Raw genomic sequence first — 15,714 nt, 5'->3', positions numbered from 1 at the left:
TTAAAAATTATCTTATACATGGATAGTGCATAGGGTGGACGTCTGACTGGTTGCTGCCGCGGCTGTCAGCGGCTGTTGAGCGTGTCACTGGTTACTGTGTCAATGGCTGTTGTTGATTGGCTGACACTGTGGCAGTTGGGTGGGTAATTGGCAGCTTCTGCTGGCGAGGGGGTAGAGGAGAGGTGGGTTTTGGTGCAGGTGAGCGATTTTAGGCAATCTCAACAACTCTGGGCAATCGTCTCCTAAAAAAGCTCAACAACTCTGGGCCATCTCCCCCCATTTTCTTAAATTTGAGTCCCCAAAAATAGGGGACATCTTATACATGGGGGTGTCTTATAGATGTAAAAGTATGGTATATGGTACGGGGGGTGGGGATTAGGAACTCTCCAAGAGTTCTCAGAAAAAGGCAGGGTCCTGATGGACCTTGAGGGCTCCTTGTGTGATTTAGCAGGACATTCGAAATAGGCAGAAAATCCTAGTTCTTATGCCAGTCTGCATAGGGCAGTGATGGCCAAACTTGGCCCTCCAGCTGTTTTGGGACTACAATTCCCTTCATTCCTGACCACTGGTTCTGTTAGCTAAGGATGATGGGAGTTGTAGTCCAAAAACAGCTGGAGGGCCAAGTTTGGCCATCACTGGCATAGGAGCTCTGTGGCTGAGGCCAGAAAACTGCTTGAGCCTGAGCCACTTAGTACAATTGCTTTAATTTTTTTATTTATTTCTGAGATTTCAACTCTTATAACATGTAACACATAACATTTAAACTCATCAGTAACAATGGGTTACATTTTAAATTTAACAGTTGTCTCTTTGCATCCTTTTAGTGTAATTGCCTCTCTAACATGTTGACTCCCCAAATCAGAACACACATCTTTGTGGCCATTCTCCAGTGCGAGATCGCAGGGCCCAAAAGCACGCTTTTCAGGGCACCCAAAAATATCCCCCACAAGTGCTTTGGGGGGGCGGGGGGCGTGAGATCTTGGTGTGAAATTACAGCATTCAAAATGGCCACCATCCTCTCACATGAAAATACAGGGTGTACCAAGACACTTGTGGGGTATTTTTTGTTGATAATGATAATAATATAATTTCATTTATTTATCACTTTCCATTAGGCATCTTGAAGTGAGTTACAATAATGCACTTACACTGCATTTCACTGATTCCTCCTAAACCCAAATTTCATTACGTAAATCAATTCCGTGACAGAAAAGTGCTTAGGGCTAATATAATGGAGGGTGGGATCTGGATTCAGGCACCCAATCCAAAGAAGATGTAGCTGACTCACAGAAAGCTGGCACTTAGTCCAAATTGTTTCAACCCCTTTTTCATTGTCTTCACAAATATTATTATTATTATTAGTAGTAGTAGTAGTATACCACCCTTCAGCTGAAGATCACAGGATGGTTCACAATATAAAATGTTGAATTGGTATTTTGTGCAGCAATCACCACCAAGGATTTGATTGATTTGAAAATAGAGTCATTGATCTTTAGAGTTATCTAAAACTTTTGAACTGATTTCTTTCTTTTTTGGCCATTTAATACTTAGAAAAAGGCTCTCCCTCATGGTCTGTTCTACAAGTGTTTTAAATATGAATTGCATAGCTAAGGGGAATCACAGTTTGTGAATATTTCATGCATATGCACTTCTGTAGGAAGCTTAAAGTGGAATTAATGTGGAGTTAATTGTGTAATAAAAATATTTCAGGTGCTTCAACATGCTGTTTGAAGATATCATTTTAGCATGTGAGAAGATTACTGATACGTCTGTTCTAGAATCATTAAACACTTGCCTTTCTCCAAAGTTTGAGGCAAGATAAATTGCTTGTGCATTGATCATTGTCTGATCGAGTATGACACAAACACAAAAAATGACTGCAGCATTCCTTCAGTAATGGTAAAGGTAAAGGTACCCCTGACCGTTAGGTCCAGTCGCAGACAACTCTGGGGTTGCAGCACTCATCTCACTTTATTGGCTGAGGGAGCCGGCGTACAGCTTCCGGGTCATGTGGCCAGCATGACTAAGCTGCTTCTGGCTAACCAGAGCAGCACACGGAAATGCTGTTTACCTTCCCGCCAGAGCAGTACCTATTTATCTACTTGCACTTTGTGCTTTTGAACTGCTCGGTTGGCAGGAGCAGGGACTGAGCAACAGAAGCTCACCCTGTTGCGGGGATTCAAACCACCGACCTTCTGATTGGCAAGCCCTAGGCTCTGGGTTTAACCCACAGCGCCACCCGTCTCCCTTCAGTAATGGTATTGCAGGCTTTGCTTGAAGAGGAAAGGCTGAAAGGTTTGCATTTGAATGAAATGAAATTCACATGGACAAAAATGATTGTTTAGCTAAGACTCGATAGGGCCATGTGGAGATAATTCTTGAGCAAGTTTTCTTTGGACGTAGGGATATTTGATGAATTCAGTCTTCATGAGTTCCAAAATGAACTGGACAAATTTGTAAATCAGAACTTAAAGAGCAATCGCATGCACACCACCCATGCCAGGTTTGAGGAGGTTGGATTAGACAGAAGCATTTCTCCACTCACCTCTCCTACTGAGTTGGCCTCTCAGTGTCCACCATCAGCAGTGTATAAGGTTCCTTTTGTTGTAACCAGCTGCCCTCTCCCATCATCATTTCTTCTAAACGTTGATGAAGTTAAAACAAAAGGTGGTCTGAATTTGAATCCTATCTCTCCATGATGAATGTGCTTCAAAACACAGCATGTCAGAGCATTTCCAGTAGAGTGTGATACATATTACCATGGAATATTGTATGAGGAGCTTCCTTGCCAGTATACATTATTCCATTCCTTAAGCCTGGGATTTTGCGACAATTTCTCAGCTGTCAGGTGAAGGCAAGCTTTCTTTTAAGCTAGCATTTTCAATGTGTAGTCCAAGCTTCTTGGTGTGAAACAAAACATTATAAGATTCGTCTTTCTGCCATATGGGGTGAAACTGCTTTCAAACCTAATAATGGGGGCTAAGTGTTCTCATGCTGAGTCCTAAATTATAATTTGTGTTTGACAGCAGGCAGAATGAGCAGAGGTGAAGATTTCATTCTCCTTTCTAAAGCAATCTGGAAACCAAGAATTATTTAAAGGCAGGTGGTATTGTGTAGCCTTTGAGAGTAAAACAAAAGACCTTTGTCAGTGCACAGAAGCAACTCTCTTGATTTATCTTCCTTATGTCACTCAGCATGATGGGTAATAGCAATACTACTTGGGCAATAGCAATCCTGCATTTGTTAAAGGGTCAGCATATTACCCTATGATTTACAATGAAAACAAGCTTTCTGTATTCCAATAATTCCCTTGTATGTCTATTATTCTTAATTCATCTTTAGGCAAGCCACAGAGGTGTAAGGAATGTTTACTACGCCATATATATTAAACTCAGTGGGACTTATTCCCAGTATATGAATCCACTTTAAATCCTAATACTATCCCCAAAACTTGATTTGGACTAGTGTTTCTGAGCAATGTTAAAAACACTCAGGAAAAAAAAAATGTTTTAATGAGAATTCTAAATTAGTTAATTGTTGTCTTCCTCAAAGTTTCTAGACCCCTTTTACCTTGCAACTTCACTTGATATTGCTGCAGTAGTATTAGGAAAAGGGCACCCCTCTCTTCCCCATTGTCTTGTTGACGTTATGTTTAATGTGCAGAAAATGCTGTATTGAATTGCATTGTATTTGTTATTTTAAAAAAGGTTTTAGGCATATAGGCGGTATTTTTCATAGAATGTGCTAACTAAATGCTTAAAAACCAAGTTCTGCAAGCAAAGCTTTAAAACTTATTTCTTGTGGTGAAGAGGATTTATTTCCACACAAGAGTCAGATCAGAGACTTTCCATTGGCACTATATCTAACAAGTCTTTGCCATTGTTCTCCTGCTGCTTCCATGATAGTAACAAGGCAGGCAGGCAGGCAGGCAGGCAGGAAGTGGTTCTGTTTTGCCTTTCCCCCCAGCTTCCTGGAACACTGCAGGAAGCAAGCTAAAAGATGCACCCACCCACAAACATTGTTCCTTTCCCTCTGTTTCTTAGGCAGCAATAGCATATGTAGGTGTTGACGGGAAAATTTTATTTGGCACAGAAAAGAATCTGAACCAAAGAGTAATCCTGGGCCTGCAAAAGTAAGTTTGCATTAAAAGACAGCAGTAAGAAATTGTGGAGGATTGTATTCTGAACTAAAGAATTCTGAACCTCAGTGACATCACTACTTAAGACCGAGACCCAAACTAGATGTGACACAGCCAGCCACACATCCTACTTTTTATTTGTAAGCCAAAAGCAGTTCTGGAAGCTGAATTTGAACAGTTGAATGTACAGAGGAGAGGGGTATTGAAAACAAACCCTATCACCTCCAGCTGGATTTCAGATCAAAATGACTCATCAGGACCCTTTCAGCATATAGGGATGCATCTCTCTCTCTCTCTCTCTCTCTCTCTCTCTCTCTCTCTCTCTCTCTCTCTCTCCACCCCCAATGGATGGAAAAGCAGCATAGCATGGCAGGTGGTAGTGCTGAGTTGGAAAGCAGAAGGAGGAGAGGGAAGGATTTATTTATATATATGAACAGCATATCTATAGTTTGTGATAATGTATGTATTTCTGAAGTAGAGGATTCAATCACTATCCATTACATATGCTGCTTCTCTTACACAAAGTGCTGTAGCAGCTAAATTAAAACAAGATGGCACTGTCAGGGCATGTCTGAATGCAGGTGGGGATATATGATGGTTTGAAAGTGTGGATTTGATTATCCTGACCATACTTTTAACTTCGCATCTACACTGACTCCATATTACTACAGCTGTTGGGATCTATGAGAGGAGAGTTATGACACATCCTAGCCCTACTCTCTGCTTTCCTACAGAAGCTGGGTGGGAGAGAAGACACATGTGCTAAGGAAGGAAATTATCTGTTTTATGTGTTTGACTACCTCTGCCTCCCTCTGAATAAGACACCTAGGAGGATTGGTCCAGTTCACTTCTCACAGTGTATTATTGGTACATATGTTAACATCTTTGCATGCCTGCATGATTGCTGACTGCCAATGCCTTTAGATAGGCAATGGAGCCCACAAATGAACTTATAACTTGTCCACATGACAGTTTTGGGGAAACCTCAGGCAGGTCAAATAAGACTGAATACATGGCAAGGTTGTAGACAAGTGTTGTGCTGTGCTGTATGGTGACTCCTTTTTGCAGATACCTTTCTAAACTAGCATCATGGAAAGTTTGCTTTATGATGCAACCTGAGCCACAACTTTCCCCTTTGGAGAAATCTTATTACTTAAGATTGTCACAAAGAAAACTGATAGTGGAGTAATCTAGAATTAACTGTGAATTCATTAGTGTTATCAAGTATTTATTTTGAATACTTACACTAATTATCTTGGGCTTCCTAAAGCCAAACATACAACCCCCCTTTTTTTGCAGAACAATCGGGCTGCACAGTGGAATTTATTCTGCCCAGCACTGCATTTTTCATTCCATGTAGCACCATTCTTGGCAGGAACACCTTTTCTACCTTTCTTCATTTGTGCTCTATGGACCATGAAAACTGTCATTACAAAGGGAGAGAACACTGTATGAACTATGGTGTGTGTGCGTGTGTGTTTTTATCACTTTTATGCTGACACAACAAAATCGGCTAGTTAACTTAAAGCTTTACAGGCCTCAGCAGTTCTGATGAAAGAGAGAAGGAGAGAGAAAAAACCGAGGTCGTGGAATGGAGGAGACCAGTCAGATAAAATGAAAGGCTATCTTTCATCTTTGATCCCTTACCTTGAAAACTGAAGACAAACTATGGTGCTGTAGTTGTTGGTGGCATGGAAATCAAATTCAGGAAGAAAGGAAGGTTATGTCCACCCTCTCTCTTTTTTTAAAGAAAAAATAACGAAAGATAATATTGTCTGAAATATTACTGGTGGGCAGAAATCCATCCTTGGTTGGTTGCATGATCGTCCTTAAAATTGTATCTATTAGACTTGCAGCCAGCAAATGAATGCTTAAGATGAAAAGTGAAAAGTGAGTAATGCACCAGAACAGTAGAGTATGCCACAGGTATTATGCCAGTGTGGCAGGCAAAGATACAACTGCAAGTGTTCAGGATCAAGGGATATCCTTTTCCAAACACTGGCTAACCAGATGCCTATGGGAAGCCCATTAGCAGGACAAAGGGACAAAGAGCCTTTTTCCCACCACTGTTTCCTGACACCTGGCATTTAGAAACACCCTGCTACTGATGTGCAAACATGCCTACCTTAGTGAAAGTAATAATAAACAGATTAGAATAATACAATGTATTTGATTGTTGTCTTGTACAAAGAGAACTGTCTCAAAGTGACTTAGCAACAAATAAAAATCAGTTACACAAATGTTTTATATTCAGGAAAATTGCTTTCCATATCCCTTAGGAAAATGCATAAAGCACATCTGTTAAGAGAAGTACACACAAATGCATTTTAATTTTTGTGCTGACTTTATATTTTTTGTATTAAAAACATGCAAGCTGTTGAGAAAATTGAGGGAAGTGAATTTAAGATTGGGATTGAGGCAGCTTCACATTGACAGATTCAGCTTCCCACCATTCAAAGGCAAGAGACTCTCCATGGGCCCTCCCTGCTCAGTTAATCTAGCATCTCACTGTCATTGTCACCAGCTGCTGCTTTTCCTCTCCCTTGCCAGTGCTACCAGAGAGCTGATGAACAAAGAGGTGAGTTGAGAAACAGTGAGGAGGAAGAGCTAGCCCAGGGGGCTCCTGTTTTGGGCCACCTATTGGGTATGGCATCTTGGCAGATGCCCACCCATGCCTACATTTGAAGGTAGCCCTGCTTCCACCTTTTCCTCCTCCCAATGCCCCTGCTCTTAGCAGCTTTTCTCCTTTCAGTGTCTCAGGAGGAAGACATACCTGGGAGACAAATTTAGAGTGAGGAATCAGACTGGGTAAGGGCTTAGTGGCCTTATCTCTGTCGTGTTTCCATTTTAAATCCTTGCCTTCTAAACATGACACTTAAAAGAAAATTTGGAACACACGTAAATTATATACACATACCTAATTTGCAGATTGGTCAAAGCCAAGGAATGACTTCATTGTACTTCATGCTTCTCAGCTGGAGCTTTTGCTTTTCGGGATCATTTCACAATCCTTCTTTAAGTGATTGAAATTGAAGGTTGTTTCCTTCAGCACAGTACCACTTGACAAGTGCCAATCACTGTATCTGTCTGCTTGAAATCCTATAATGTCTCCTATTATGATGAGTATATGTTTGATGAATACAACATTGTGTTGGACTTCCACCTCCTTTGCTAGACTTTATTCTTTCTTTCTTTTTACAATGATGCTGTAAATATTTTATTGTCTTTAACAAAGAAAATGAGAGGCATTTTGAACAGGATTCTAGATTGCACTGCATGCAGTATATCCAACAATCTGTGACTGCATTTTGTCAGATGAAAAACCCAGTTAAAGGTGAGTATCTTAGCTTACTGTTTGTGTAGGATGCAGTGTGGGAAAGTGATGTATGACCATTCAGATTGAAGTGGAAGAGAAGGGAAGAGCTACAGGGAACCAGGCAGAGGGCCTTCTCGGTAGTGGTGCCAGCCCTGTGGAACGCCCTCACATCAGATGTGCCTGACATTTAGAAGACATCTGAAGGCAGCCCTGTTTAGGGAAGTTTTTAATGTGTGACATTATAATGCATTTTTAATCTTTGTTGGAAGCCACCCAGAGTGGCTGGGGAGACCCAGCCAGATGGGCTGGGTACAAATAATAAATTATTATTATTTTGAGGTTGTTTTTAAAGCAGTGGCAAGTGGAAGGTTCTTCCAAATCTACAAGTCACAATCATGCTCTTCCTTGATTTTAAGATTAAAATTTTTTTTAAAAACAAGCCAAGTAGAAACTCAATCCTAAATATATTTACTGGGAACAACAACAACCTAATTGGTTCTTTTTGTTTCTGGAATGTTTGAATATGCAGTGACTTTACCATCTTGTTTTCCATCAGGGAAGTTGTGTGAATTAGCATTTTTCTGAAGTAGTATTTTGTACATTTCTCAGGTGGAAGGGCTGTACCCATGAAAATGGTTTGTAGATGTAATTTGCCTCAAGAACAAATGCACAAACTGATCCCATGCCTGGTGAATTTGGTGAAAGGGGGTGTACTTAGATGGAACCATTAGAGTTTTGTGTAATATAAAATTGTATGGACACTGATACCCAAATCCTACTATTCTGTGGTTGTGTCACATTGTACAGTGTAGATATCAAATCCACACACACACACACACACACACACACACACACAGGCCCACCAGATGCTGCAAAGAGAGACTGCAAAGAAATCTGAAGTGGTCTACGTTTTTATTGCACTATCAGTGCAAAATTGGAAAGTGGGAGAAAAGCACATGCATACTATCAAGTGATGCTTGAGTTGATGGCCAACACTTGTTCCTTTGTTCCATCATGGAATGGCTACTGCCTGATCTTCCAATTAAAGTTTTCCAATTAAAGATTACAGAGATAAAGCATGAGTGGAGTTTGTTCTCATTTATTTAATACAAAACACCTAGGCAGTGAACTGGAAGGGAAACCTGGAAGAGTGCAATCTAAGACTTTTTTCAGAGCAGAACCTGTGACAGCATCCCCTAGAACACTAGGGTAATGGATGGATTCTCCTTTCAAGTGAATGGGGTGATAATGATACTTACTCTTTTTACTATTGTTTATGGCACCAAGAAAGTCAGAACATGAAACTGACTTCCTATTTTATTACTGTCAGTGGATGTACATGGTGAGCACAGCTTCAGCCATTCCTGGACTCTTTTTGAGGGTGTGGCAATGAGGACTGCCCTGATGCGCTCTTTTCACTTCAGAATTTACCGCAATACCATCATGCATAAGAATATCAGAACAGTTTTAAAGATGCTTCCCTCCGTCTCCTGCCGTCCTAAATTCACACAGCCATGGGAAAGCTCAATGCTTTCATTATGTTTACATTCATGATCTCTGACACGTAGTTATCTTTCCGTGATCTTTAATTTATGAGTGCTGAAGAAGCCATAAAGCAGTCTCTCCTCTGGATGTCATTGTGATATCTTTCGGCTTGAAGCACCAAGTAGCTGAACTCTTTGATTCCCTTCACCTCTAATTGTCTTGCTAGTCAGAATGGGCTTCAGAGTTTCAGAGTCATTACTGTCTTCCCTCTTCCATGCAAAATGTCACAAATCATAACTATCTCACTTTTAAACTGCATTACCTCATGCATTACAATAGAAAATAAGCTTAATAAATTATGCCACCACAAGTTTTCCCTTCCAAATATCATTTCTAGTTGAGCAGATTATTCCCTGTTAGATCAGATCCTTCATCAAAGCAGCTGGTAGATGAATTCATCAGAATTCCTTGCTTTATGGAAGCTGGAAATGCAAATATAACTAGTAGGATGTGTCTGCAACAGTGTTATCAGTATCAATCTCAAAACCAAAGTGACCAGAACCTATTTGGTGTAAGAGGAGAAAGGAAGAAGCTTCTCCTTTCTGCTCTCTGTTTGATGCCACCATTGTTGACATCCTAGTTTGCTGGTAATTAAGGGAAGGATGGGCAAGATGGCTTATTTATTAATTATTTATTTCATGAAATGTATACGCTGCTTGATAGTTGTTGTTTTTAACCATCAAAGCAATTTATATATTTTTTTGAAAAGTTTACAGATGGGGGCTGATGGTGAGTAGGGGTTTTAGGGTGCAGTCTTAACCCTGGTCATGCCACGGAAGGGCTTAATGCCCCGTCGGGAACCATGGAGCTCACTCTGGTCAGGGAAGGTAGGTTGTTTTTGCTATGCCTGCCGAAAGCTGGTAGAGCAAAACGGCCCAGAACTCCTGCTGCAACTTGTGACTTGCTGCACAAGCTTTGGAGCCAGTGGATCCACCATAGGAAATGTTTCTCTACAACCAGGCCTTTGGCTGATTGAGCATTCTATGGCCTTTCAAGTGTTTTTGTGAGAGGAGAGTTGTTGGTTCTGTTCCGTTCTTGTTTTAGTATGTATTTTTTGTTCTTGCGGGTATTTTCATGTTGTGAGCCGCCCTGTGATCTTCAGGTGGAGGGCAGTGTACAAATTAAACAACAACAACATGTGAGATTGCCTTACGCTGAGTCCGACCATTAAGCCATCTCCCTCAGTATTTGTCTACACTGACATGAAGTGGCTTTTCAGGGTTTCAGATGGGAGTCTCTCCCAGTCCTTTCTGGAGATACTGTGAATGGTACCTGGGACCTTGTGCTTGCATAGCTGGTGCTCCAATGCTAAGCAATCATCCTTCCCTTGAGCTACAGTTCTTCCCTACCTCTTTAAAATGCCCCGTTTCAGAGATTTTATGCTGGCTATCACCCGCAGACACGAGGGCTAGAATTTTATGATTTCAAAAGAGATGAATGCTGCAGTTTTCAATAGAAAGTTTTGGGCATTGTAGGCTGCAGCTGTTGTTTTCTAGTTGTTGTCACTGAGTTGTTAAATGCGCTATAAATGCTTCAGTCCATTTATTGCTTCTTCTGTGTTTCTGTGGCACACTTATTGTTCCTTGGGGACAAAACTCAGTTGTATACACTTGAGACTGACTTTTAACCAAAAAAAAGGGGGGGTTAGTTGCACATGTATGTTGTTACATAGGTTTTCTTGTTATTTGAGAACACTGACCTTTTTCGCCTGTTCTTTAGACTCATTCTGACTCCTGTGAAAACTGCTGTGCAGCATGCAGCTCAAGTGTATTTTCTTCCAGAGTAATATTGATATAAAATGAATACCAGCACAATTTGTTTTCAGACCACAGCTTGCACAACAAACCTTTGTTTGTGTGCGATCCCCATTCATTATATGTTCTTCTTTCTCTGCTCTTTCTCATTCAAATGTCCCTGCGATCAATAGTATATATGATAGTTTGGCACCATCTCAGTGAGTTCTTGCAGATGGATATAAAATTCTATTTTTATTACCACTGGGTCCTGGAAGTGTTTGAATGATAGATTTACAGAAGTCCCCAGGCAAATTGAAATAAGCCTTGAATTGTATCTCAGCAGGGATACTAGGTTATCCTTATTCAGAATAAATGTTCCTCTTTTTATCCCACATATACCACTAATCCTCCTTGGGGGCAGAAGCTACAGATGCCAGTCAGCTCAACTTTAGAAAGGTCTGCAGTGTCAATCTTGTGCTCAATCCCTGTCCCAGAGCTGGAGTTGTACTTAGGTGCAAAGTTGATATTAGCACATGAGAGAAGAAGCTTGTCATCTCGTCTTGCCTATTGCTTTCTGGAGTTGAGTTCGCTGAAAAGGAATTGATAATACAGCACTTTCATTTTTATTTATTTTCTGCATTTCTGTTATAACCCAAAGCTGAGTTCTGCTTGTGGCACAGAAAACACACACATACAAACCTTAAAATACAGTATAGAATAATAAACACTACAACAGATATATGCTGAGCTAGGATCTTGACATTTGTGTTTTTAACATGAGAAGATCCAGAATGAAATATCCTTCTCATATTCATTCATACTGCATGTAGCCTCATCTGATAAAACAGTGGTCATCAACAATTTGGGGAGCACATTTGGAATTTTGAGGAAGGGCGCCACAAAATGGTGTGGCCTAACATAAAATGGTTGCTACCTCCAAAATAGCAGAAAAAGAAAAGAGAGGGGAACATAAAATGATTCAAATATGGAAAAATCTATTCAATTCTTTTAATTAACAAAAATGGCAATCTTTTCCCCGCCGTAAACTTTAATAGGTAGAAATGCAACAAGTTAAGCCTTTTGTAGCATGGAAATATAATTGTGTGAAGATGCACCTGTCTGCAGCTTTATTTCTCTTATTTTGCTGCCTGCCAGTGATGTGGAGCAGTCATCTATTCATAGGCTTTAAAAAAATGTGTGTTTTGGGGTGGGGGAGGAAATACAGGGATCACCTGTCACTCATCTTGCTGCCTGCCAACCACATGGTACAGTCACCATGCAGCTTCTCTTAAAGAGCTTCTTGAAATTTGGAAGAAATGTCAGAATCCTCCTCTTGCTGCTGGGTTTATTTCATTGCCTGCTGGCACGTACAGCAGGCAGCCACTTGAGAGGGGCGTCAGTGGAATATGGGGTGGAGGATATGGTAACCCTTTCTTGTACTGCTGCATGCCATATAGCAGGGATTCTTCCCAAAAAAATATGTGATATGCTCAGTGCAGATGCATCTTGCTATTATCTCCTTTGTCCTTATCATCACCCCTTTTCCCAATTGTTCAAAAATTGTTGCGGGAGGGAGCGCACTTTTGAGGCATTCTTATTACCATCCCATTTCCGCCCTTACTGACTCACAGCTGGGATTTTTCCCAAGTTGTTTGGGGAGGGGGGAAAACAGTGCCAAGACAGAAACATAATCTCCTCATTATACTAGTCTGGGTAAGTATTGTACAACTGCTACTCTAGTGAGTTGTCTTTTCTGTGTTTTTACCTTGTATTTCTATTCTTTTGTGTTTCATATAGTAAAAAACAACAACTTGCCATGCCTTTTTATTTGTGTCTATGACTGGATGTAGTGATTCAAAATTACAACTACATTACTCCATCCATGCACAAATATTTCCCTCCTGTCTTACTATTATTATCACATATTTAAACTTTTAGGAGATAGTTGCTCAAGTCAACTTGCAATAGTCTGAGCCTCTTCATTATTTTCCACCCTTTCCTTTGTAACGATGTACTTATTAAATAGCTTGCTATCTTGCTGTGAATTTTCGTCTGGGGTTTTTAGGTACTTTACACATTGCTGTTGTTATTAAAACAAAAGGTAATATGTACGCAAGCTATTAGATTACCAACTTCCAGAGAGCCTTTAAAAGTTGAAGAGTTCTTAGATGTTGTGAAGATCTCAAGCACATTGAACTGCTGGAGTTTAAAGTTGCATGGTGACAACTAAATTGAAAACTATTTGTATATATCTTGGATTAGCTACAAGGTTTCATCAGCAAGTAATTCACAAGGAAAACACTTTTTCTTTACTCTTTAGCACATGAAAGATAGTTTTTACCATTACAGTGATCGGTTTGGTTATTTTTTCTTAGCCTGCAACACTGTTTTATTATGTTAGATTTCAACTGCTATATTTTCAACATTTGGTTACTGCCATCCCCATGTGATAACCTGTCATATGATACCTTATCTGTCTCAAATGGAGGCTTTTCAATATGCAAAAGTCATATCTGTCAACAGTAAGTGAAGTGGAACCATCATATGATGTGATTTTGTGAGTCCTGTTGGTCTGGGGACACTATCCTGTGCAATGTTGAATTCATATCACTGTACTCTGAGCTTTGGATTCTGATGACCAACTGTTGACATTCTTTGGAAATATAGCCAACAAATAATAAACTACTATGGAAGAAAAATTCATAATCAAATTAACGTTTTCTGCTTCCCAGCATATTTTCTACTTTGTCAGTGTTTAGGCCAATGGAATTAGCCATCAAACTGGTTTTTTTAAAAAAATTGGAATATTTATTCTGAATGTTTAAGCCTGATGAGGAAAGATATTTTCATACAGAAAAGTTTTTTTCTATTATGCATATATTTGTCTTCATTTCCTTCCCTCGAGGAATCCTGCAGACTGTCGTCCTGTCAGAATGCAAAAGATTCATAACGAAGACGCTTTAGTTTCACAAGATGAAATTTCTTAGGGACTTTTGGCTGAAGCCACACTAGCTAAAGCAATTTGATCCTGGTATATGAAATGCAAATTTATAGTAGAGCTGTGTGCTGCCTGGTCCAATAAAAATCCTGCCTCAGCCTGTGTTTCTTAATCTGTGATCCATTGAAATTATTCCCATTCTCTTCAAATAAATTCTCCTCTTTATTGAACACTTTCTCTCTATTGTGCTTATGAATCTTGCCATTTCTGTTTCAGAAATCAAGAATAGCCACGTATGAAAAAATGTGGGCCTTTATGAATAGCAGGAGGCAGTCGGTGCTTGTCAAAAGTAACGAAGAAGGTATCCAGCGTGTACTCACCTCTGATTATGCCTTCCTAATGGAGTCAACTACCATTGAGTTTGTTACACAGCGGAACTGTAACCTGACACAGATTGGTGGCCTCATAGACTCCAAAGGTTATGGTGTTGGAACTCCTATGGGTAGGTTGCATGCCTTTCTTCTCTTTTTGTTAAATTGCATGTGCAGCAATAGCACCATTTCCTCCCTTTGCTGGGTATTAGCTGGATTTTAACAGCACCATGTGCTATTATTAATATATCCATATTTAATATATTTATATGTTGCTTAACAAAAAAGTATATAAGCACTTTACAAGAGGAAACAAACTAAATTAAAGAAGCTAAAACATGGGAGTGCCATATAATACAATAAATATTTTACTAGTAATGTACTTTAACCACTTCTTAAGATAGCCTGTTGAAGCCCATGAGTCTTCAGCCGCCATTTGGAAGAACATTTGGTGCTTCCCATACTGCAAAGAAGGGAGTTCTTGAAGGTTAGTGCTATTAGGAGAAGACCTGCTTGAGTTTTACTTTTTTATATAGCTGTGTGATCATGTTGAACATTAATGGGATGATATATATGTAAACACTCAAAGTGCCATGATCACATCAATATGGATATGGCATATGTTTTTAGCACAAGATTTGTCTTGCCATTGCAATATAGGAAAGTCTGTGTTTGCCTGTAAAATTGAAGGCCCATTCTAGGGAGGTCTGTGTTTTTCTGAAGCGAATATGGTATTTTCCTTGAAAAGGGAACTTTCATCAAAGGTTACTGTAGATCAGGGATGGAAAACCGGCGGCCCTCCAAGTGTTTTTGAACTCCATCAGCCCTTGCCAGCATGGCTATTAGTTGAACATGGTGGAAGTTGTAACCCCACAGCACTTGGAGGGCCACAGATTGCCCATCCCTGCTATTCCCACTGGTGTGATAATGAATGAGTTCCTGGTCAGTTGTGTGGCATGTTTGGATTGAGGGAGTACCTTGCTGGAGTACCAGGCAGTGAGGTACCTCTCTGGTGGAATATCTAAACTCATGGCTGGATAGCATCCAGACTAGTCCAATTGCTTTATTGGAACATCAGTGTGCAAGCTGATTCACACCAACATACATAGTGTTCAATAATAACCATAGACAGGGCAGGGATCCCAAACTTTTTTGGACACATTTGGTAACCTGAGAAACTATGGACCCCCACCATAAAATGATTATCATTGGGGAGGCTTTCCTTGTCACAAAATGATTGTTATGGGAGACATGTCTTGTCAAAAGGTAAAAATAAATTCTCAAGAAACTGTGTATGAGCTAGAGATTGGGTCTGAGCTCCAAATATCAAATCTTTTATTTGCCCTTGCAAAGCACAACAAAATAGTCCCCTTCACCTAAGATGCTTAGAGAAACACATCCACCTGCAAAGACCACAAAGCCATTCATCAGTCCCAAATAAAAAAGGGAAATTCCAACTTCAAAAGTCAGAAACAGGTAAAGCTGTGTCTTTAATGTACAACGTACTCTTGATCTGCCCATTAAAATAAAATTAACAGTAAAGCTAAAGCATTTTCCATTTCTATTCCCACCCCATTATATAAACAAACAAATAACAAACATTAGCTGCTCTTAGCTTGCGGGAATGATCATGATCTTCTGGCACCTATGCACAATTGTGTGCCAAAATA

The 15,714-nt window shown here is 40.0% G+C and overlaps 1 protein-coding gene across 3 annotated transcripts in view; it reads left to right on the top strand.

The window, feature by feature from the left end:
• The window catches only part of GRIK2 (glutamate ionotropic receptor kainate type subunit 2), a 455,416-nt gene that overhangs the window by 402,346 nt on the left and 37,356 nt on the right, over window positions 1-15,714 (top strand). For all 3 annotated transcript variants that reach the window (XM_079971607.1, XM_079971606.1, XM_079971608.1), the window contains exon 15: window positions 13,950-14,175. In XM_079971607.1, coding sequence (XP_079827733.1) covers window positions 13,950-14,175 — 226 coding nt within the window. The remainder of the gene's footprint in view (window positions 1-13,949; window positions 14,176-15,714) is intronic.

Source organism: Podarcis cretensis (assembly GCF_951804945.1).
Source record: "Podarcis cretensis genome assembly, chromosome: 3".
NCBI lineage: Eukaryota > Metazoa > Chordata > Lepidosauria > Squamata > Lacertidae > Podarcis > Podarcis cretensis.
The sequence above is the reverse complement of the archived record's forward strand: the minus strand, read 5'-3'. Positions and strand labels throughout refer to the sequence as shown.